This window comes from Acinonyx jubatus, chromosome A1, assembly GCF_027475565.1.
Source record: "Acinonyx jubatus isolate Ajub_Pintada_27869175 chromosome A1, VMU_Ajub_asm_v1.0, whole genome shotgun sequence".
Lineage (NCBI taxonomy): Eukaryota > Metazoa > Chordata > Mammalia > Carnivora > Felidae > Acinonyx > Acinonyx jubatus.
In genome coordinates this window covers 35,638,071-35,659,588 of record NC_069380.1, presented here as the reverse complement: position 1 = coordinate 35,659,588, position 21,518 = coordinate 35,638,071, and the positions used below count along the sequence as shown (strand labels likewise).

Below are 21,518 nucleotides of genomic sequence, written 5' to 3'. Positions count from 1 at the left end.
GTCACCTGGTGTTATATTATAGAACTCATGGTTGTTTTTAATCTAGGGGACCAATCTTTGGAGGGTCAGTGTTAGGAAGAGTCCAGATTGTTCTTAATGAATATATAAAAGACATAACACTTGGAGTTCATCCTGATATTGCTGGGAAGGAATTAGCAAAGGAAGAAGTAATGGGTTGTATCCCAGGCATGGAGGACAGAAAGCTATTTATTATTTACTTAACAAAGACTAATAGAGCACCAATTGTATGAACTATGCTAAGTTCCAGGAGTAGGTCCAGTGGTGAATAAAATAATGAATAAACCTATGATGGAGTAACTTTAGAATAGTACTCGTGCTATGTAATGGCAAGCACCAGACTTGTGGGCATCCAGCCTAGTTTTGAGGAGTCCGGAAGGCTCCTACCTAAGATGTAGCTCAAACTGAAAGCCAAAGACTGAGGTGAAATGATCCCGATTATGGAGATGGGATAGGAGTTGTGGTTGTGGTAGGTTTTTAGGCACAAAAAACAGTTTGCACATTTAAGAGACTCTGAGTTGTTCATTACATCTGGTTCCTACAGTGTAATGGCGGGTAGAGTAGTGAAGAGATTGCCTGGACAGAAAGTAGGGTTCAGATCAAGCTGGACCTTTTGAGCCATGATAAGACTGGAATGTCCTCCTTTGAGTAATGGGGGTGCAAAGGTTGAAAGGTTTTAAGTACAGGAGTGAGGGACAGGATTGGATTTACATTTCAGTAAGATGAAAATGATGTCAGTGTTGATAATGGCTGCAAGTGGTTAGGGGTGGAGGGACAGAGAAGACCTAGAGGCAAGCTAGGAGGCTGTATACAGCTGTTGTCCAAGTGTCCTGAACTAGGACAGTGGCAGTAGGGACAGAGAGAAGATGATTTAAGAAGAGACAGTCTACATGATTTCATGATTTGTTTCCTTCTTAGTTTTCATTAGTTACTACAGTTCACGTCACTTTTCTGTTGATCTAAGTCAACATCAGAAGTCATAATCAATCCCTATCAGCACCTAGATGCTTCTCTCCCTCTCTAGGACCATTTATTCTTTTTCTCAGGCATCCTATCTCACATCCTCCAGGCTTCTCAAGCCCTCCTACTTTGCCCTTTGGAAGTCAAAGCCTGTTTTTGAATGTTTGTTTTCCTTCTTGTTCTAATTGAAACCTAGATATTCTTTGAAAGCTTTGCATTCCTGTTGGCTTCTTCCTTCAAAAGCTTCTAGCTGTTTTTAAGCATTTCTGTTGGTTTTCTCCTTTTTGGTCTCATCTTTAGGTCTTGTAGTTTCTGCCCCTAATGCATGAGAGACATTAGACACAGGAGTTGTTTTCCTTTCTACTCCTGTTTCTGTTATTCCGTATCTACTATCAGGGGTTCTTAAACTGCAGTCCATGGACCTCCAGGCAGTCTGTAGTAACCTTCATGGTGTCTTTGAACTGGAATGGAAAAAAAGATTGAATCGTTTTCATTAATCTGTAAGCAAAACTTTGTTTTCACCTGTATTTGTAACTTCTTTAAAAACTGAAAATTCAAGGGGCACCTGGGTGGCTCAGTCGGTTAAGCACCCAACTTCAGCTCAGGTCATGATCTCGCAGTTCGTGGGTTCTGCGCTGATGGTGCAGAGCCTGCTTGGGATTCTATCTCTCTCTGCCTCTCCCCTACTTGCGCATGCTCTCTCTCTCTCTCTCTCTCTCTAAATAACTAAACAAACAAAAAACTAAAAATTCAAAATGCATACACACATAGGATTTGACCTGTGACTTCATTAACCCAGAAAATACATATGTTCAAAACACATTATAGTTACTGAAGGTATTTTGAAAGGTGGTCTGTGTTCAACACTATGTTGAAGTTAGACTTCCTGTTACCTCATGTTCTGTAATGTATTAAGACCTATTACTCTAAAATTTAAGATATTTCATAACACCATTTTTGTTGTAATTACATTTATTTTAGGCATTTAAAAGTATTCTATGAGGAGCTCTGTATTACTTTCCTATTGCTAATATCTCAAAGCTTAGAGTGTTAAAACAATAATAAACATTTAACATTTCAGTTTCTTGGGTCGGACATTTGGAAGCATCTTAGTGGGATAGTTCTGGTTCAGAGTTTTTATGAGTTTATAAGCACGACATTGTGGGCTCTGGCTGCAGTCATGTGAAGCCTTGATAGGGCTGGAGAATCCATTTATAGGTTGTTCACTTGCAACTGGCCAAGTTGGTGCTGATTGTTGTTGGGGGCCTCCATTCTTCCCTGTGCAGGCATCTTCACTTGCTGCCCTACACCAGTTGGCTGTAGAACACTAACTACATATTACAATTTATATTCAAGGAATTTTAATAACCTAATAAGTATACTTCTCATTTAATGAGATACCATATGAAATTTAAATGTAAATAAACTACTGTAAGTAGATGATTGTTTTTTGCGGGTGATGGTAAAACATTGCTTTCAAAGCCTCTGGCTAGAGAGTGTAGTGTAGTTTCACTATAACCTGAATTTAAGGCCAGAAAAGGCCACTTGTAACACTGAGGGATAGTAAAGATAGAGTGCAGTAGTGGCTGGGTTGGTGGGAATTGGTATTGAGTAATAGGATTGTGGCCTCAGACAGGGATGGTTAGCTTTTCATACCTGCGGATGGCTAGTTTCTCACCGATGGTGTTCTCAGTAATACTGATGTTCCCAGCGTTTTAGTGAAGACCATGGACTAGGCAGGCATACTGTTGGGCTGCCTACGTGTACCATCTTCTGTAATTCTCCCATCAGCTGCACAGGACTCCCTGATACATTCTCTTTCCAAGCCTCCTTCGAAGTTCCCTCACCCTAGGATTAATCACTTGTTCCTATCTGTCGCTGATGTACTTGGCTTACGATTTTTCTTGGGGGCACCTATGTATTTTATCTTAAATACATATAATAAATATTATAATATTTATAATAAGTTTTCTATCGTGTTTTTTCTTCAAGTGGTAAACCTCTTGAGAGACGTACTGCATTTTCTGTATTTTATCCAGTAATTGTTTATTCAGTTATTCATACCTTCATGAATTAGTTGATTGCTAACTATCTGCTATACTCTGTGCTATAGGCTGAACATATATGGTGACTGTAACCATTACCTGTTGCAATGCTCACAAATTATCCCAAAACTTAGTGACTTAAAACAGCAAACGATTAGTATCTCACACTTCTTCTGGGGGCAGGTAGTTGATTAGCTAGCTGGTTTTGGCTTGGGGGTCTTAGGAGGTTGTAGTGAAGATGTTGGCTAGAGCTATTTACAAGTATTACTCTATGAGGAGCTGTTAGTGCTCTGTTGCTATGTAATAAGTCATCTGAAAGCTCGAATGGGCTTCCAAGACGGCACACGCACATTGCTGTTGACACGAGGCCTCTATGCCTCTTCAGTTTCTTCAGCTCAGTTCTTTGACACGTGGACCTCCCCCTAGGTGCTGAGTGTCTTCCTGGCATACCCAAGACTGAGTGATCCAAGCGGGAGCAAGACAAAAGCTGTAACATCTTTTATGATCTAGTCTTGGAAACCACACTCCGTCATTTCTGCAGTATCCTATTGGCCAATCGAGCCAGGATCATTTCCCTACTACAGTGACTAAGACAGTTGATGGTTCATTTAGCATGGCACTTATATTTCAGTGGGCAAGAGACAGTCAACATTTTCAAAACAAATGAAAAAATTGCAGGTTTTCCTAAGTCTTATGAAAGGACATGTAAAGAGATGAACTATGTGTGGTGATAGAGAATGAAGGGGGTTGTGAAGATACATGTGTTGCTTTAGAGCTGTCAGCTACAGCTTTTCAGGACTTTTAACCCAAAACTGAAAGGTGAGAAGCATTTTCATTTCCTATGAACAACTCACTGTGATAGGTACGATCTTGAAAGGTTTAAATAGCTTGGTTAGGGTAACAGAGCAACAGGTGGTTGGGCAGGATTGAGAAGTCAGATGCTGGAGCTTTTTTAGTAAGCTAGTTGCCTATTTACGAATAAAGTTAATGAAAAAGCCAAGCTGTTTTAGCCGTTAGGTTTTTTTCTTCTTAAATATGGCACAAGATTGTGTGAAAACTGGTAGATAATTTTAAATAATCTTTTTTTTTCTAGATTTCGGTGGTGCATTCACCTAGAATTGACTTAAAATTACGAGGAACTTTTATTTGCTTGATTCTCTTGGATTGCATGAAAATATGTAGTCCCTTGTAGGTTCTAAGGAAGGGTGTTTATGATCATACATACTTTTTCAGGCTTTTCAAATTTAAAATGACTAATAATTACAATATCTTCCTTTTGTTTTAAATTAAAAAAAAAAGTCACTGCTGTCAGTATTTAAACCACTGTAATAGAACTTTGTCACTATTACAGTGTTAAACTATAGCTTAAAATCCAGATAGTTTTTTAGAGCCTGTTTTTGGTTTAATTAATTTTATTTAAACTGTAATTACTGATTATCAGTGTGAGATAATACTCAGCAGGGTGCTCATTTAACTTCCCGTGAAGATAAGTGATATTAATTTATAAAACTCTGTACACCCCAGACACAGCTGAAGCCATATTAATTAAGTATGGTGTACTACCTTTAAATAGCATTAAAATAAAATTCTCTCAGTCTTCTGTGTGTTCAACCAATTCTTCAACAAAGGCAAGTCATTGGCACCGTTCACCTCGTTGGGTTGTGTTTCTAGTTCAGCTTCAGGAGAATTTCATGGAAAATGAACAGTAGCTGTGCAGGTGCACAACTTGGGAACATACTCCCAGTCCCATTGCCAAATACAGAATAACCAACTTACAGTCAGTGTAATGGGGATTTGTACTGTGCATTTACAGACCAAGGTATTTTAAAATTTTGCTCATGTTTCATTGTGCCTTCCTTCAAGCAAATTGGATGAGCAATTCTATAAAAGATAAATTAGGAGGGGGATTTTTACCCCCCCCATTTATGAGTGGAGTCATAGCATTATCTCTCAAAACAAAACAAAACAATAGAATGTTTAAATGATTTGATAGTAAAGTTCATTTTGCACCTAGCTTTGTCAGTAGTGCCCAGATGATGTGGAATCTACCTGTAGTGCTTGATAGAGCATCCATACCTGGGAATGCTTTTAATTAAGCCTGAGGTATTCAACAAATTTAATTTGCTGTTGTAACATAGGAGGATCGTATGTATTTTTCTCCTATGACTCTTATTTTGTACTTTTTTTTTTTAATGTTTATGTATTTTTGAAAGAGAGGAAGGAGGAAAACAAGAAAGTAAGGAGGAAAACAAACAAGAAAGGAAGGAGGAAAACAGGGGAGGAACAGAGACATAGGGAGACACAGAATCCGAAGCAGGCTCCAGGCTCCGAGCTGCCAGCACAGAGCCCAACGCGGGGCTCGAACTCACAAACTGTGAGATTGTGACCTGAGCCAAAGTTGGACGCCACCCAGGCACGCCTTTGTTTCATCCTTTTTAATCAGGAAAATAAATAAAAGTGTTGAAATTAAGCAACATTGATCCTTAAGTATCTCCTGTTTGTATTCGGACCTCTGTCAACTTGGAAACTAAAAGGAGGGATATACTTATTTTTTGTACCTTGCCTGTAGCTATCCTAGTGGGAATGTGTGAAATTGCTTTCCAGTTGAATAAAATCCAGCTTTCCCCTAGAGTTTAGGTGCGAAGCATATGGGGGAGGTGTGCTAATTCTATTTTGTTGTTGTTGTACAAATTACGATATTGTTTATTGATATAAATGCAGTTCTTCTAAAAACCTAATGGATTTTTTTTGTTTGTTTATACTGTTTTAGAAGTTAAATATTAGGAAATTGTTACCTGTAAAAGTGTTCTGGAGCTCGTCCTTTTACATAGACAGTTTCCTCATTTTAAGAATTAAACAAATGCATACAACCTGATGCTGCCTTTCAAGCTCTTAACACAGTGCATAAAATACATAAGGTGTTCAGTGACTTTGAGAGAATCTTATGTAGAAAGTTGTGGTTTTTTTGGCAAAAATGAAAATTTTGGGGTAGCTATCGCTGATGGAAACCATTAGGTTATATATTCACAAATTAGCTTGTGAGTTGCTTAAGCTTACTCTTCCCACTCATTGACATGTTTACATTTATAATATTGATGTCACATTAATGCTGTTTTGCTCACTTTCACTTCATTATAAGTTTAGCATATTAATGAAGTTACTTTCTTGTGTATGTAGTGTGTGGAGTCAGCACAGGTTTTATACTCAGGAATTGATATTCCCTGTAGAGAAGTTACTGCAATGAAGTAGTGATTCAGAAGCCAGGTGGAGGAATCGGTCCCATTTCTTACTGTTTTTGGTGTCTCCTCATTTTTTAAAACAAGTATCAAGAATTAGGGTGCTCAGGTACACAGGGACACTAACTTTTGGACCTCTGAGCATGTGGAGACAATGGTATATTTCTGGGTTTTGCCAAAGTAAGGGAGTGTTCATGTTGAGTTGATGCCCCTTGTCTTGGCTACCATGGTTCGTTGCACATATCTTGCTGCGTTTTTTTATATCCATATGTAATTATCTCTTTATATGCTTGTCTCTGCCACTTGATTGTTACTCAGTTTAAATTGTACATAGCTCTTTTTTCTTTTGTATTATAAACATCTAATAGAGTAACATCTCTGTTCTTCGTTTCATTTTACAACTTGAGATTGTATCTCGTTATCCTTCTTTTAGCCTGAAAAACTTCTTTTGACACTTCTCGTAGTACAGGTCTGTTGGAGACAGATTCTCTCAGGTTTTCTCTGTCTGAAATGTCTATTCTGCTTCTATTTTCAAAAGGTATTTTTGCTAGATGTAGAATCTCTGGATGACCGTAGTTTTCTCCAAGTACTAAACTGTAAAGATACTACTCCATTGTCTTCTGCTGCTGTAGTGTCTGGTGAAAAATGAGTAATTTGTGTCATTTTTAACTTGTACATAATGCGTCTTCAGAACTCTGGCTGTGCTTTTATGGTTTTTCCTTCACTTTTAATTTTTAGCAGTTTGACTATGAGTTGCCTAGGTGTGGGCTTGTTTTGGTATTCTTAGTTTGTGCTTGTATCCGTCTGTGAATTGACTTATTTTTAATTAATTTATTTGTGAGAGAGAGGCAGGCAGCAGGGGAGGGACAGGGAGAGAGAGAGAGAGAGAGAGAGAGTGAATCCCAAGATGCGTGGCTTGAACTCATGAACTGGGAGATCATGAGCTGAGCCGAAATCAAGAGTTGGAGGCCTAGGGGCGCCTGGGTGTCTCAGTTAAGTGTCCGAGTTTGGCTCAGGTCATGATCTCATCGTTCGTGGGTTTGAGCCCCACATCGGGGGCTGTCAGCTGTGCTGACAGCTCAGAGCCTGGAGCCTGCTTTGGATTCTATGTCTCCCTACCTTGCTTGCACTCTGTCTCTCTCTCAAAAATAAATGAACATTAAAAAGAAGAGTTGGAAGCTTAACCAGCTGAACCACCCAGGCGCCCCTCTGTGAGTTGATTTCTTAAAAATCAGTTATTTTATCATTCTTATGTACCATTTTCTGGTCCTCAATTATACTTGTATTATAGCACTTCATATTATATCACAGCTCTTGGTTTCTCTCTTCTTTATTCTTTCCCTTTTTTCTTTGTGTTTCAGTTTGCATGCTTTTTGTCGATCTGGGTTTAGGTTTCCCAGTTCTTTTCTCAGCAATATTTAGGTGACTCTGAAGCTCAGCTAATGAATTTTTCATTTTTTTGATACATTTGAAATTTCTTTTTCTCTTAATATTTTTTGAGAATGAGAAAGACAGAGTATGAGGGGGAGAGGGCACAAAGAGAAGGAGACACAGAATCTGAAGCAAGCTCCAGGCTCTGAGCTGTCAGCACAGAGCCCGATGAGGGGCTCGAACTCACGAACCATGAGATCATGACCTTAGTTGAAGTCACACTCTCAACCAACTGAGCCACCCAGGTGCCCCGATATATGTATGAAATTTCTAGTGTGGTTCTTAAAATAGTTTCCATGACTTTGTTGCTGAAATTCCCCATCTCCTATGTTGTGTTCACTCTTCATTATATTCTTCAGCATTTTTACAAACATCCTTCTGAATGGTCCGTCTGGCAATTCCATCATCCAGGCTACCTCTAGGTCTGCTTCTCTTTGTGCGTGGCATTTCCTTGGTCCTTTGTGTATGTAGCAGTATGTGAATATACGGTGGACATTTAACTTAAATACGTGGAAATTAAAGTAAATAATACTTCTAAGAAAGAATGTGCCCTTTTTTCAGGCTGCTAGAATTGGGGCTGAGTCGATTATGCTCTCTGGTGGAGATGGGCTTGCCAAAGGTGCTGCTTTAGTTTGATTAGTGTCTTCTGGGGCTTCAAAAGTTTCTTAGCACTAAGGAGATTCTGGTGTTCTACTTTTGGCTTTACAACTGAACTACTAGCTTTCAAGACTGGGATGACTCTGTTTTTAAGTTCTGATGCCCTTTTCAGAATTAGTGCAGAGTTCTTTGTGTTTGCAGTTGCACTTCTGGCTCTGTTTCTTCAAGAAGTCTCTTTGACCTGGTATCTGTCCCCAGCCAACCATCAGATAGCCACTGTCATTTATTGTCTGAAGGTCCAGATTGTGTCTTTGGGATTTCTTTCCCGTCTTTTTTTTTTTAAACGTTTGTTTATTTGCTTTTGAGGGAGAGGGAGAGAGCACAAGTGGAGGAGGGACAGGGAGAGAGAGGGAGACAGAGAATCTGAAGCAGGCTCCAGGCTCTGAGCTGTCAGCACAGAGCCTGATGCAGGGCTCGAACTTATGAACTGAGAAATCATGACCTGAGCTGAAGTCAGATGCTTAACCAACTGAGCCACCCAGGTGGCTGTCTTTTACCTAGGTCAGAGTGTTTGGGAGGGCAGTGGCTTTGCATGGGAAGAGGCCTCCCCAGACATTACATGGCTCAGGACACCTTGCCCTCCCTCCAGCCATTGGCGTCCTACCCCAAGCAGTTGAAGACCTGAGGGAAAGTGTGAGTAGGTGGGTGGAGACTTGCTCCATGATTAGTCTCCTTGGAATTCTAGTAATGTTTCTCCTGCCGGCACCCATGTGGCTGCCAATAGTGCGTTACAAATTAGGCTGTTTTTTCTTTGCCCTTGTTGAACTTCTTAGTCTGTAGCTGTTTGTCAGGGATAAAAGCAGCTTGTCACTTGGTGATAGTTCTTCCAGGTTTCATTGTGTCCTCAGCTCCCTGATGGGTTGAAAACAACAACTATAATTTTGGAAGTTTTCTGGCTTGTTTTTGTTGTTAGGATGAGAGTAGTGGTAGTGTTTTGTGACTTTCTAAATGCTACTGGAAGCTGTCATATTCTTAGTACTTTAATGATTAGGTCATGTTAGATGGACCGTGTGTGAATGCAGTACATGGCATATTTCTTAGGCTTTATTCTCAGAGAATTTAAAGATTTATTTTGAAAGATAAACATTGCTATCTTCGCGTCTTAATGAAATCCTAGTGCTATCCAATAGAACATTCTGTGATAGTAGAAATGTTATATATGTACTTTGACTAGCCACATGTGGCTTTTGATATGGGGCTAGTGTAACTAAGGAACTGAACTTTTTTTTTTTATACAACTTATTGTCAAATTGACTTCCATACAGTACCCAGTGCTCATCCCAACAAGTGCCCTCCTCGCTGCCCATCACCCACTTTCCCCTCTCCCCCACCCCGCATCAGCCCTCAGTTTATTTTCTGTATTTAAGAGTCTCTTATGGTTTGCCTCCCTACCTCTCTGTTTGTAACTATTTAGTTTTTTTCCCCTTTCCCTTCCCCCATGGTCTCTGTTAAGTTTCTCAAGATCCACACAGAAGTCAAAATATATGATCTTTCTATGACTGACTTATTTCACTTAGCATAATACGTTCCAGTTCTATCCACGTTGCTGCAAATGGCAGGATTTCATTCCTTCTCATTGCCAAGTAGTATTCCATTGTATATATAAACCACATCTTCTTTATCCATTCATCAGTTGATGGACATTTAGGCTTTTAAGGAACTGAAATTCTAATTTACATTTAAATAACCACAAATGGCTAGTGGCTGCCCTGAAGAGCACACGTCTGTATATTACCTACATTATGGTAAGAACAGTGTAACGTATAGTTACATTGAACAATTCACAGAACCATTGTTTTTTTGAGTATACTTCTATTAGCCTCTTTAAGACATTTTGTGTTTTTGACTGTTACCACTTGAAACTTTGAGTGTGGGTTTTATGTGACGAATAGAATTTGTGAAATCAAGCGATATTCAATGAATATGCAATTAGGTTTATAAATTAATGTCTATACACTTTCAAATATCAGTGAACTATTTGATCTAATAGAAGAAATCTCATTACCGCAAAAACCCAGCTTTATTTCCTGAGGCTTCAGCCATCGTACTTTCTAGTTGTTCATGAAATTCAAATACAGACCAGCCTGAATGAAGAGAAATATGGTATTTACCGGAACAACTAGCTCTGGAGATATAAGTAGAATTCAACTCTTAGAATTCCTAAATCACGTTTTGTTTTTTCAGGAGTGTGGCATGCACTATGAAAAAGGGTACTGGACAAGGGGGCTGAGGACTAGGATACTAAATATTAGTTTGATTGCCAACCACTAAATTAGTCCAGTTACCTTTTTAAACTGCTTAGTTTGTTAATCCGTAAAGCAAAGGTCACTTGTTGTTATAATCTTAAGTCTATAATTTAAGATTACAAGGAACTTTGGAGGTTGTCTGATTTCTCTTCTGCCTTTAGACAGGATGGTTACTGAAAATTTTTCATATTTCTGTTTTTGTAAAAAAATTTTGAAGATTCTAGTGTTGAATGCCTTGGGATGAAATCATAGTGATGATGTGATCCACCGTGTGGGTTTTCTTATTTTGGTAATTAGATAAATATTGTTGAAGGAAATACTAACATAACATGCTACTTTTTACCTTTGTAGCTGGACAAATTTGCCAGCATACGAATTCCAGGAAGCAAAAAGGAGAGACCTCCACTTTCCAACCTGAAGACTGCATTTGCAAGCAATGATTGTTCTTCAGAGATGATGGAAAACATCCCAAAGCCACTGTCAGAGAACGAAGTCTTAAAACTCTTCGAAAAGATGATGGTAAGAATTGTGGTTTTTCATAAAATGGTTGACGTAAAAACCTTAGCTTCTAATCATGTTAATGGAACAATAACACTTAAGACCCCTGTTCCATAGGGTGATTTCTGATGTCATTGAAGATAGCACATGAGGTGTTCAGAGCTCCAGGATTACAAAAAATAAGAACCGGAGAAAAATTAGCACAGTAGTTGTTTTTTTTTTGTTTTTTTTTTTTTAAGAGGGTTTCTGTTTTTATGTATTTTATTAAAGTATCCAGTGATATATTTTGAATCTCAAAGATTATCTAAGTGGTCTGTCTGGGTTCATTTGCATTTTAGAATGATGGTCACGGTGCTGTGTATGTTGTTAGGTGTGTTTATTTTGGTTTTGTTTGTTTGATTCCTTTCTTAGTTCTCAGGATAACCAGGTTCATATAGTCTTAGAGCATTGATATCTGAGGAGACTAAAACTTACTTTGGGGTGTGCCTTTTCTGGAGACACACATTGGTATTAGAAGCTTCAAGTTGGTTCCACAAAGCAGTGACTCTGCTTATAACTTTTAAGTGGGTTGTTGGTCAAATTAATTTAGCTTGCTATATTAACCATGTTCATAATTGTTTATCACAAAATGAATGCCAATTGCATCTAAATAGTTATATAGTTCTTACCCTCAAGTTGCTTATTTCCTAGGGTTCAAAGCAAACATTGGAAAAATTAAGTAAGAATTGCCAAAAGGTGGTAGTTAATGGTTAAGTTCTTCAGAAGTTCAGAGTGGGAAGAAATTAATTTTTGAGATATCTCATTAGCTTTAGGGGAAGCCAGAGTGGAAAGGTTATTGCAGCAGCTTAGGGAAATTTAGTAGAGAAGATGGACTTAGAGGACTTAGTTGAACTCCCCAACTGTGAGAATGTGACCCAAGCTGAAGCTGGACGCTTAACTGACTGACCCCCAGGTGCCCCTATTCACATTTATTTTGAAAGAGAAAGAGCAAGCATGAGTTGTGAGTGAGCAGGGGTGGGAGGTGGGGGGAGGGTGGGTTGGCTCAGAGGGAGAGGGAGAAAGAAACCCAAGCAGACACTTTGCTGTCAGCACAGAGCTCAACACGGGGCTCAAACTCATGAATCATGAGATAATGACCTGAGCCAAAATTAAGATTTGGACACTTAGGGGCACCAGGGTGGCGTTAAGTGGCCAACTCTTGATATCAGCTCAGGTTGTGATCTTGTGCTCATTAGATTGAGCCTCATGTTGTGCTCTGTGCTGAGTGTGGAGCTTACTTGAGATTTTCTCTCCCTCTCTCTCTTTTTGCCCCTCCCCCCCCCCAATAAACGAGTAAAACTTAAAAAAAAAAGGGGGGGGTTGGATACTTAACCCACTGAGCCACCCAGGCACCCTCCCAGTCTGGGTTTATTTTATATTTATTTCACTTACTGGTTTTGACAGTCTTGTTACTTCTTAGGGAAATGTACTTATTTACTTTAGAGTGTAAGATGTGTTTGAAATTTGAGAAAGTTAATAGTTGGTCCTCTTTATTACTCAACTAGAATCAACAAAATATTTACTATTATACTGCCTTATTTTCTATTCATCAAGTATTTGTGTCCAGCATTATACATGGAGCTTCAGAAGACCCCAGAAAGAGAGCATGCCTGGTTTGTGTCTCCATAAATGAAGAATTACAGTGTTAGTGGATTACTAACTTTTCATCACTGAGCATACGTTTTGTTAGTATTGTTTTACATGAACCGTAGGCTTGGGACGTTATTTCCTGTTATGTCAGCTCTTGGTGAAGTGCTAATTTTGGTTTTAATTAACTACACATGTATAACTCCTTATTAAGTCTTTTGTTCCCATGAGTTGATATAATTTCAGCTTTGAAAAAAATTTTTTTTTCCAGATTTAGGACATGTGTTGCCAAAGCAGGCACTTTTTTTTTTTTTCCTAGCCTTTGCCTCTGTTAATGAGGCTTGTATAAAGGTAGTTCTCTTCAATATTACCTTTGAGGGCTTAAGATAATAAAGTGCCCTTAGCTACTCCTTCATCCCATGTAGTGTATGTGGAACCATGCATATAAATTACCTATGAGATTCTAGAATGGTACTTTTTTTCATTTCCTTGTGACTACTTTGAAGAAATTTTTCTTTTTGATCATAATTGCTGGTGCCATCTGAGTAAGCAGACTGAATAGGCTATTGATGTTAGATGTTTACAAGGCCACATTTTATCACCATAAGCCATTAAAAGTACAGCTACCTCGAAAGTACTGAATATAGTCAGTGGCATTCTGTACTGAACATGATTACTTGAACTGTTTTTCAGTTATTCTTAGGAGAAGTGTAAGACTATCAGTTTGTAGTTATGTATAGGGCAGAAGGATACTGACATCTTTGGAATGTTTATAGAATACATATTTAATAACTGGGCCTGATCACTTGTTAAATCTTAAACAGGTATCCCTGTTGGCAGAAGATCGTTTGCAATCAAACTCCTTTTACTCAGCAGAAGTCAAATGAAATTGTTGATGGGTCAGGGCTGCCCAATTTGCTAATAAACGAGTTTGTCAGAACTAAGGTCATCTTAAAGTGAGGACTGGGTTCTTGTGTTTCCTTTCTCGTTGCTTGACCATATCACAATACATTGTGGGGGTAGAATCCACTGATGGTTCTGAAGCTGAGAAGGGTCTTTTCCCTTCTTTAAATGTAATGAGTGATATTTCTCAGGCTTTTCAGGGTACCTTATTTTTGACAAATTTAAAGCTGTTCCTGTGTCTGTAGAGAATGCTAGATGCAGGGTTGGGTTTGATTTTTTTTTTTTTTTTTAACTTGCACCTACCTATCTGTAGTATGAGTATTCTTCTGAAGAAGCCACATTGAATCTATAATCTTAATATCTTGGCCTTTGCACCTACAGGGGCTTCCTACCATTGAAAATTTGCATCTAAATTCTTAGTTTTGACATTGTGCAATTTTTAAAGCCTTATTTAACCTTATCAAAGGTATTGAAGTAATTTTCACATGAAGTAAAAACTGTTTTTACAGAGCCTTTTTTTCTTAAGATAGTGTGCTGACTTGATTATTTAATGAGGAGGTACAGGGTAATACTTCAATATTTGTACTCATTTTACTTTTATATTGGAGATGGATTTACTTGGTCTCTAGGTAATAGTTTTAGTGGGTTTTTTTTTTTGTTGTTGTTGTTTTTTGTTTTTGTTTTTTAAGTAGTGATGAATACTTAGACTACTTAATAGCTCTTTCTCCCATTTGTCTTTTGGTAAAAGTAGAATTGTTACCTGAAAGCCCATATTGGTTTCTCTATGAATCTAGGTTTGTAAAATAGCTGTGTTAACATCCTTGTGTATACAACTTTAATTTCTAGAAATCAAGTTTCATTGTTCACTCTTGAACTCACTGTGGGTCTATGTTAACTGGTTTTTGAATGAGTTCAGCATGGTAGGTACAAGCTGAAAGTGACTTGTTCATTCTAGCTGTTGGCTCTTTAACCAGTCTCCTTGGGTTATTCTTTCTTTCCCCTAGATGAAATCCCAGGCAGGTCCCAGAGCTTTCTGTTGGCTTTCAGATTAAACAGAAAAAAATCCTAGTTTAATGCAAACAATTTTCATCCAGAAGAAGTTTCCCTCTTGCCCCTTTTCAGGCTGGCTCCACTTGTAGTCTCCAGTGCGGGCTGCTGTTGGGGAGCAAGGTTGGTCTCTTCCATTTTCCTACCTTACTTTTCCGTGCTCTACTCTCCAGCCTGCATCTGTCTCCTCCAGGACTTGATGGGAGGTGAGGAAAGGAGGAATAAGAAGATGCTTCAGGCCTCGGGTGTTGATAATCTGGCAGTGGTGCCCTGGGTAATGTTAGTTTTTATTGCTGCTGTAACAATTTACACAATTTCACAGATGTGTGGCTTTAAGATGCCAATATGCTGTCTCATAGTTCTGTGGGTCAGAAGTCCAGGTTGGCTCAGCTGCCCTCTCTGGTTTCACTAGGCCAAAATCAGTATGTGATGGCTGGGCTCTTACTGATGCTTTGGGAAGAACCTTTTCCAAATTCATGGTGGCAGAATCCAATTCCTTGCTATTGTAGGATTGAGGTCCTGGTTTCTTTGCTGACTGTCCTCTGGGGGCTGCCTTAGCTTCCAGAGGCCTCTTTCCTATCCTTCGTGTGGGCCCCTATCTCTCCGTTACATCAAATCCATCTCCTGCTTAGAATTTCTAGGACTTCCCATCTGTGTCACCTCTTGTCTCCATCTATACAGAGCTGTCTGCTTTTAAGGGCTCATGTATTAGATTATGTTCTCACCCAGATAACTCAAAATAATGTTACATCTGCAAAGTCTCCTTTGCCGTGTAATAGAATTTATTTGTAGGATCCAGAGATTAGGGAATGATTTTGCCTGTTACAAGTATAGGAGATTACAAATGCCGATTGTTTTCTCCTGTGGCATTTTTGTGCCCACCTGCCCTCCAGTTTCACCTATAATTCCCTTGTCACTGGTGATGTCTCCTTTGGCCTTCCGCCCAGTTTTCCATGAGCCCATTCCTCTGATGGAGTCGCCTTCAGGACACAGCACCTCTCTGATGGCCCAGGGCTGCTGCTTCCCTGGGATCCACATTTTGTCCATGGGAAGCTCATGTATTCTTTGCGCCTCACTCCTGTCCTTTGCTTTGTTCCCTTCAGAGTCTGTCCTCTGTAAAGTATAGACTACTTTGGCTGTTCCTACCGATAATTGGTAGTTTTTGCTATTCTCCTAACTGTAAGTGCCCTCCTAGTCGTCCGATTTTACCTGTAATACTGCTGACCACTCCCTCCTGTCTGCATTACTTTTTCCTTTAGCTACCATGACACTCCTTTACTTCGGATTTTCCTCTTCTCTGGCCCGTTTTTACCAGTTTCCAGGTTTCCTTTTCTGATTTGTATTTCTTCAAGGTATTGCCTCTGGCCCTCTTGCTTTTTCTTCATCCTCTTTGGTTCCCTACACATTTCTCATGGGGGATGGGAGCCCTTTTATGTTGGCATCTCCCCAGTAGTCTGATGTTTTGCTATGTCTTCAGAAGAGCAGCTATAATCAAACTCTGTAAAAGATATACACCTCAAGAAACCAGAAACTGACCTCATCAGTTTCTTTTGATATTTTTCCAACTTTATTGAGATATAGTTGACATCTAACATTGTGTTATATATGTATTATGTATATAATGTCCTTTATTTATATATATAAATCTATATATAAATATAAATCTATATATAAATGTATATATATTTATATATATCTGTGTACATATATATAAATATATTGCAGGGTAATCTGTTAATAGTCTCAGGGGCTCCCTTATTTGTGACTAGTCCCTTCATGCTTTCCAAATTCTTTGTTACTTTTGGCCATTTAATTATAATGTGTCTCAGCGTAGCCCTTTTGGGTTCAACTTTTTTGGAAGTCCTTGGACCTTTTGAATCTGGATGTCTATTTCTCACCCCAAGTTAGGGAAGTTTTCAGCCATTATCACTTGAGACTTTCTGTACCTTTCTCTTTTCTCTGGAGATTTCCACAGTGGATATTTTGTTTCTCTTGTTGATGTCCCATAGGTATTTTTTATTTTCTTTTTGCTCCTTTGAGTAGATAATTTCAAATGACTGACCTTTGAATATATTGCCTTTGCCTTTTTTTTGATGGTTTTAGTTCTTTGAACTAATTTTGCTTATATACCTTATAATTTCATTTAGTTGTCTGTTTTTGTAGATTTTTTTTTTTTTTTTAAGAGTGAGAGCATGTGGGGGAAAGGGCCAGAGTGAACAAGGCAGAGAAAATCCTAAGCAGCTTCCATGCTTAGCACTGGGTCCAATGTGGGGTTCAATCCCACCACCCTGGTATCATGACCTGGGCCCACATCAAGAGTCAGATGCCCAGCTGACTAAGCCACCCAGGTGCCCCTTGAAGAACTCTTAACTCTTTACAGAGGATTATTCTCAGTTTTTGGCCAGTTGATAGACCTCTAGTTCTTTAGGATCAGTTACTGGAATGAACTTGGTTTCCTTTAGGTGTCCTGTTTATGTGATTCTAATACTGTCTTTATCCATCTCTTCAGTCGGGGGCATGTTTCACCTTTACTCCTGGTTTCTGGGATTTTCACAGTGCTGTCTTGCCTATGAATAGTTAATGGCCTTTGTAGGGGGTACTGATGTTGGTAATGACCTATGTTCCCATTGTGTTGACCTCCCCTTTCTGTCGTGTTCTTTTAAACAAAACGAAAAATACCCCACCAAACTGCTCCTTGCTTAGTTCTCTCTCAGGAGCCCACACTGAGATCTGGGAATCTTTTCTGATCCCCCTCAGGCATTGGTCACATCCATTCATTTCTGTCCTTCTTAGGCCCTGATTTTGTTTGTCCTCTGTTGAACCTTTCATTACCTCTTCCCCGGGCTAATGCACTGGCCTTCCAGCCACCCTTCCATGACTGCTATTCATTACTGTAAATCCTGGCCCAGACATGACTCTTTTCAGACCCTTTCCCATGTCCTATCAGACCTAGCACTCATTAAACCTGCCTCACAGCTGCTTGTGTATAAATCCCTTGTAGAACTTATCCTTTGTTACTCCGATAGGTCTTCCCACTAGATTAAACCCATGCAGCAGCATTCAACTGGTTTATCTTAAACAATTGCCTATTAAGTGCATTTTCCTAACCTTTAAGATTTCTAAGATCCCACATTTCTTTTTACCTGTAATTCTATGTCTAGGTGGAAATTAGCTTTAATTGCCAGTTTTCCAAATTAGACAAAAACCTTAAAATGAATAGGAAGAGAAATTTTATGCATTCATCTCTTCTTGTTTGTTTTGATATCTTCTCTCTGAGAGAATGAAAGCTATGCAAGAATGGTCCTCTATCTAGATGTGATCATTAACAGGCATTAAATCAGTGCCAATGATGATAAAATTATTCTGACAAAGTTTTCAAATTCTGGATTTCCTGTCATCATTTGTAAGTATGGAAGAAATGGTCCCCTAAGATTGCACAAAGTACTTAAGTTTGAGTATTGATGGCCTAATCGTTTCTTGGGAAGATGTTTGTCAGCCTTTATCAAATGTAGTAGAGAGCACATTTATAAAACGCCATCATTATCCCTTAAGTATGTGCTTGAGGTGTCTGCTGGTATTAAGAGCTTAGATGACCTGTTTAACACATATATTGGCTTCTAATGTAGGGAGATGTAGGTAGTAGTAAAGGTATTCACAGTTTGATTTTGAAACAGTTTTCACTGTGTAATGTTGAATCAAATACACAAAAAATAGAACACAATCTAACAAACACCACCACAGATATAATTGAAGTACCTTGTATACTCTTCATTCCATTTTTTTCCTTAATTCCCAAAGGTGAACATTAACCTGAACCTGATGGTTTCATTTCTATGTTAAACTTTTTCTGTATAATAATGACCAATGTATAGAAACTTTTTTCCTAACCATTTGGTGGTAAGTTGCTGACTCCATGCCCCATAATCTCTTAATTCTTTAGTATTCTTTAGTATTAGTCCCTACAAATAAGGACATCCTTCTAACCACCTAAGTCAGGAAGTTAACAGTGATCATTTTCTATCAACTAATCCTCAGTAATACCAAAAATGGTCTTTACAGAAGAAGAGTGTAGTGTAGAATCCTGTGTTTCATTCAGCTGTCAAATTTTTAACATTTCCTTTGTTCTGAAATAGTCCTCAGTCTCTCCTTGTATTTTATGAATTTGACATTTTTGAAGATTCCTCTTGGTTAATTTGTAGGTCTCTGAATTTGAATTGGTACTATAAAACTTTTTAATTGTGTAAATCTGTGAGTTGTAAACAGGTTACCTCATACTTTAAACAAGTCAGTTTTTAATGGTCATAAGAATTTTGAATATCTCTTCACACATTTATTGGCCCTTTGGTTTATTTTGTAAATTACTTGTTCATATCTTTTGCCTGTTTTGTAACTGGGGTTTTTTGTCTTTTTTTTTTTTTTTTTTTTAAATTGTAGAATTTGTCACCTATCTGGATTTATGTTTGTATCTGTTTATAAGCTGTAAAGTATCTTGTCCCAGGCTGAGTCTTGTCTTTTTACTCTCTTTAGGGGTAGGTAGATGGATTAGACTACAGAAATGGAAAATTCACTATGGTCCAATTTATCCGTCTCTTTATGGTCTTTGCTTTTTGTATATTTAAGAAATCCTTCTCTATCCTGACATCATAAATCTGTTCTGTATTTCAGGATTCTGTATCTTTATGTCTATATGATATGGATCCAGTTTTTTTTTTTTTTTTTCTACATGGACAACTGGTTTTTCTAGCAGCATTGATTTAATAGTCCTTCTTATCCTTCATTTGTAATACCTCCAGTGGTAAACATCAAGTTTTTGCACATATGTGGGTTTGTTTTGGAGGCTTGATTTTGTCCATTTGTCTATTTGTCTGGCTCTCACTTACATCCATTGTCTTAATTACTATAGCTGTATAATAAGCCTTGGTATCTAAGACCCCCTCCCTTGATTCAAAATTGTCTTGGCTATTCTTTTTTTTTTTTTTTAATTTTTTTTTTCAATGTTTTTTATTTATTTTTGGGACAGAGAGAGACAGATCATGAACGGGGGAGGGGCAGAGAGAGAGGGAGACACAGAATCGGAAACAGGCTCCAGGCTCTGAGCCATCAGCCCAGAGTCCGACGCGGGGCTCGAACTCACGGACCGCGAGATCGTGACCTGGCTGAAGTCGGACGCTTAACCGACTGCGCCACCCAGGCGCCCCTGTCTTGGCTATTCTTGAGACTTTGTGTTTTTATATTAATTTTAGAATCAGTTAAGTTACACTATAAACCCTGTTGGGTTCTTGATTGGAATTTCAGTGAATTTACTGATTTAGGCAAAGTGGATACTTTTGTGATATTAAGTTTTTCCATCTGTGAATATTGTATATGTTATCTCTATTTAGATTTTCAGTTCCTAAACGTAAAAATTTATGGTTTTTCTCCCTATGGGCCTTGCACATCTTCTATTAGGTTTATTCTTTAGTTTATTTCTAATATATAACTAGCTGTAAAAAATCTTTTAACTAATATTGTCAGTTTCTGTTGATGAATTTTGGTATCTAGTAACATTATGGGATTCTCGTTAGTTTCTGTTTGTTGAATGCCTCGTATTTTTTGTGTCCAATCAGAATATTTGTGAAAAACTTCTTATTCCTTTATTATATTGAGTAGAATTCTACACTAAAAAAAAAAAAAAAGTTTAAAACCATGTACTTGAAAGTTCTAAATGTTTTTCAAATCTGAGATTTCATTCCAAACACAATAACCTCTGAGTTAGGGAACTGAGAAACTACTCTCACAATTTCTATGTACCTACCCAGTAGGGGCTCCACTTTCTTAACAATGTCATCTTCTGCTGTCAAAATGAAGGTGAAACACGATCAGTTCCATAAAGATTTTTTCTAAAAACCCTAGAAAACAAATTAATATGTTCTATTTTTCTGTTACTAAAGTGTTTAGTAGAGGTCTCTTTTCGTTTTGTATTTCAGTGACTAGAGTTAAGGTTAGCTCCTCACTAGACTGGCCTTCCCTTAGGGTAGATATTTGACCCCTGCTTTTTTTTTTTTTTTTAATTAAACAGAGTATCTCCTCCATTACTGACTAAATGAGTGACCCTGATATTTCTGTTTTACTTGTTGATTTATGAGAACTAGAAGAACTTCTTTAATGAGAATTTTGGTATAAAAACTTTTTCTAAGAGCTATATTTCAGTGGACTATGGATATTTAACTTGATTCATATCCATCTCCCTAGTGCCCTCATGGTGCATATTGCATGTATTGTGGAGTTTGTTTCTACCTTGGTAAACACATGTTTAAGCAATGACATGATAGAAATTAGTACACCGACAGTTAAATATTGAGATGTCTTTTTGTCTTTATTGGCTTTATTCAGATGTATTTGAAACCTAAGGTCCAGACGAAGAAAGAAGAGCTCAGGTGAAGTGATAAAATCAAGTGTGACCACCTATGTGGTCAAGTATTAAAGTATAAAATCAAGTAAAAAGTCAAGTATAACCACCTAATATGTTTGATACTTAAATGGTACAGCTGGTGGGAGGAATGTTCATCTTGCTAACTCTATTCCTCTCTGTGGGTACTTGTGAAGGACAGTTTATCCTTTTTCTTTCCCTGTCATTTTTTTTTTTTTCTCCTTAATCCTTCGTGTTAAGGGTTTATACATAGCTCTTTCTTTAGTCATATAAATGAATGCCTATTGTGTTGGATGTGTAAGTGATATCTTACCCAGGAATTGGAATGAAAAGAGAAACCAACAAAGACTCTTTTGTGTTAATTCTCTGTTTATTGACTGCTATAGATTGCTACTAGCAGTTAGCTTATTTCAAGTATTAGCATTCTTTACAAATCTACTTC

General features: G+C 38.1%; 1 protein-coding gene across 3 annotated transcripts in view; it reads left to right on the top strand.

The window, feature by feature from the left end:
• DIAPH3 (diaphanous related formin 3) overlaps positions 1–21,518 on the top strand; it is a 503,888-nt gene that overhangs the window by 36,033 nt on the left and 446,337 nt on the right. For all 3 annotated transcript variants that reach the window (XM_053216218.1, XM_053216210.1, XM_053216209.1), the window contains one exon: positions 10,945–11,112. In XM_053216218.1, coding sequence (XP_053072193.1) covers positions 10,945–11,112 — 168 coding nt within the window. The remainder of the gene's footprint in view (positions 1–10,944; positions 11,113–21,518) is intronic.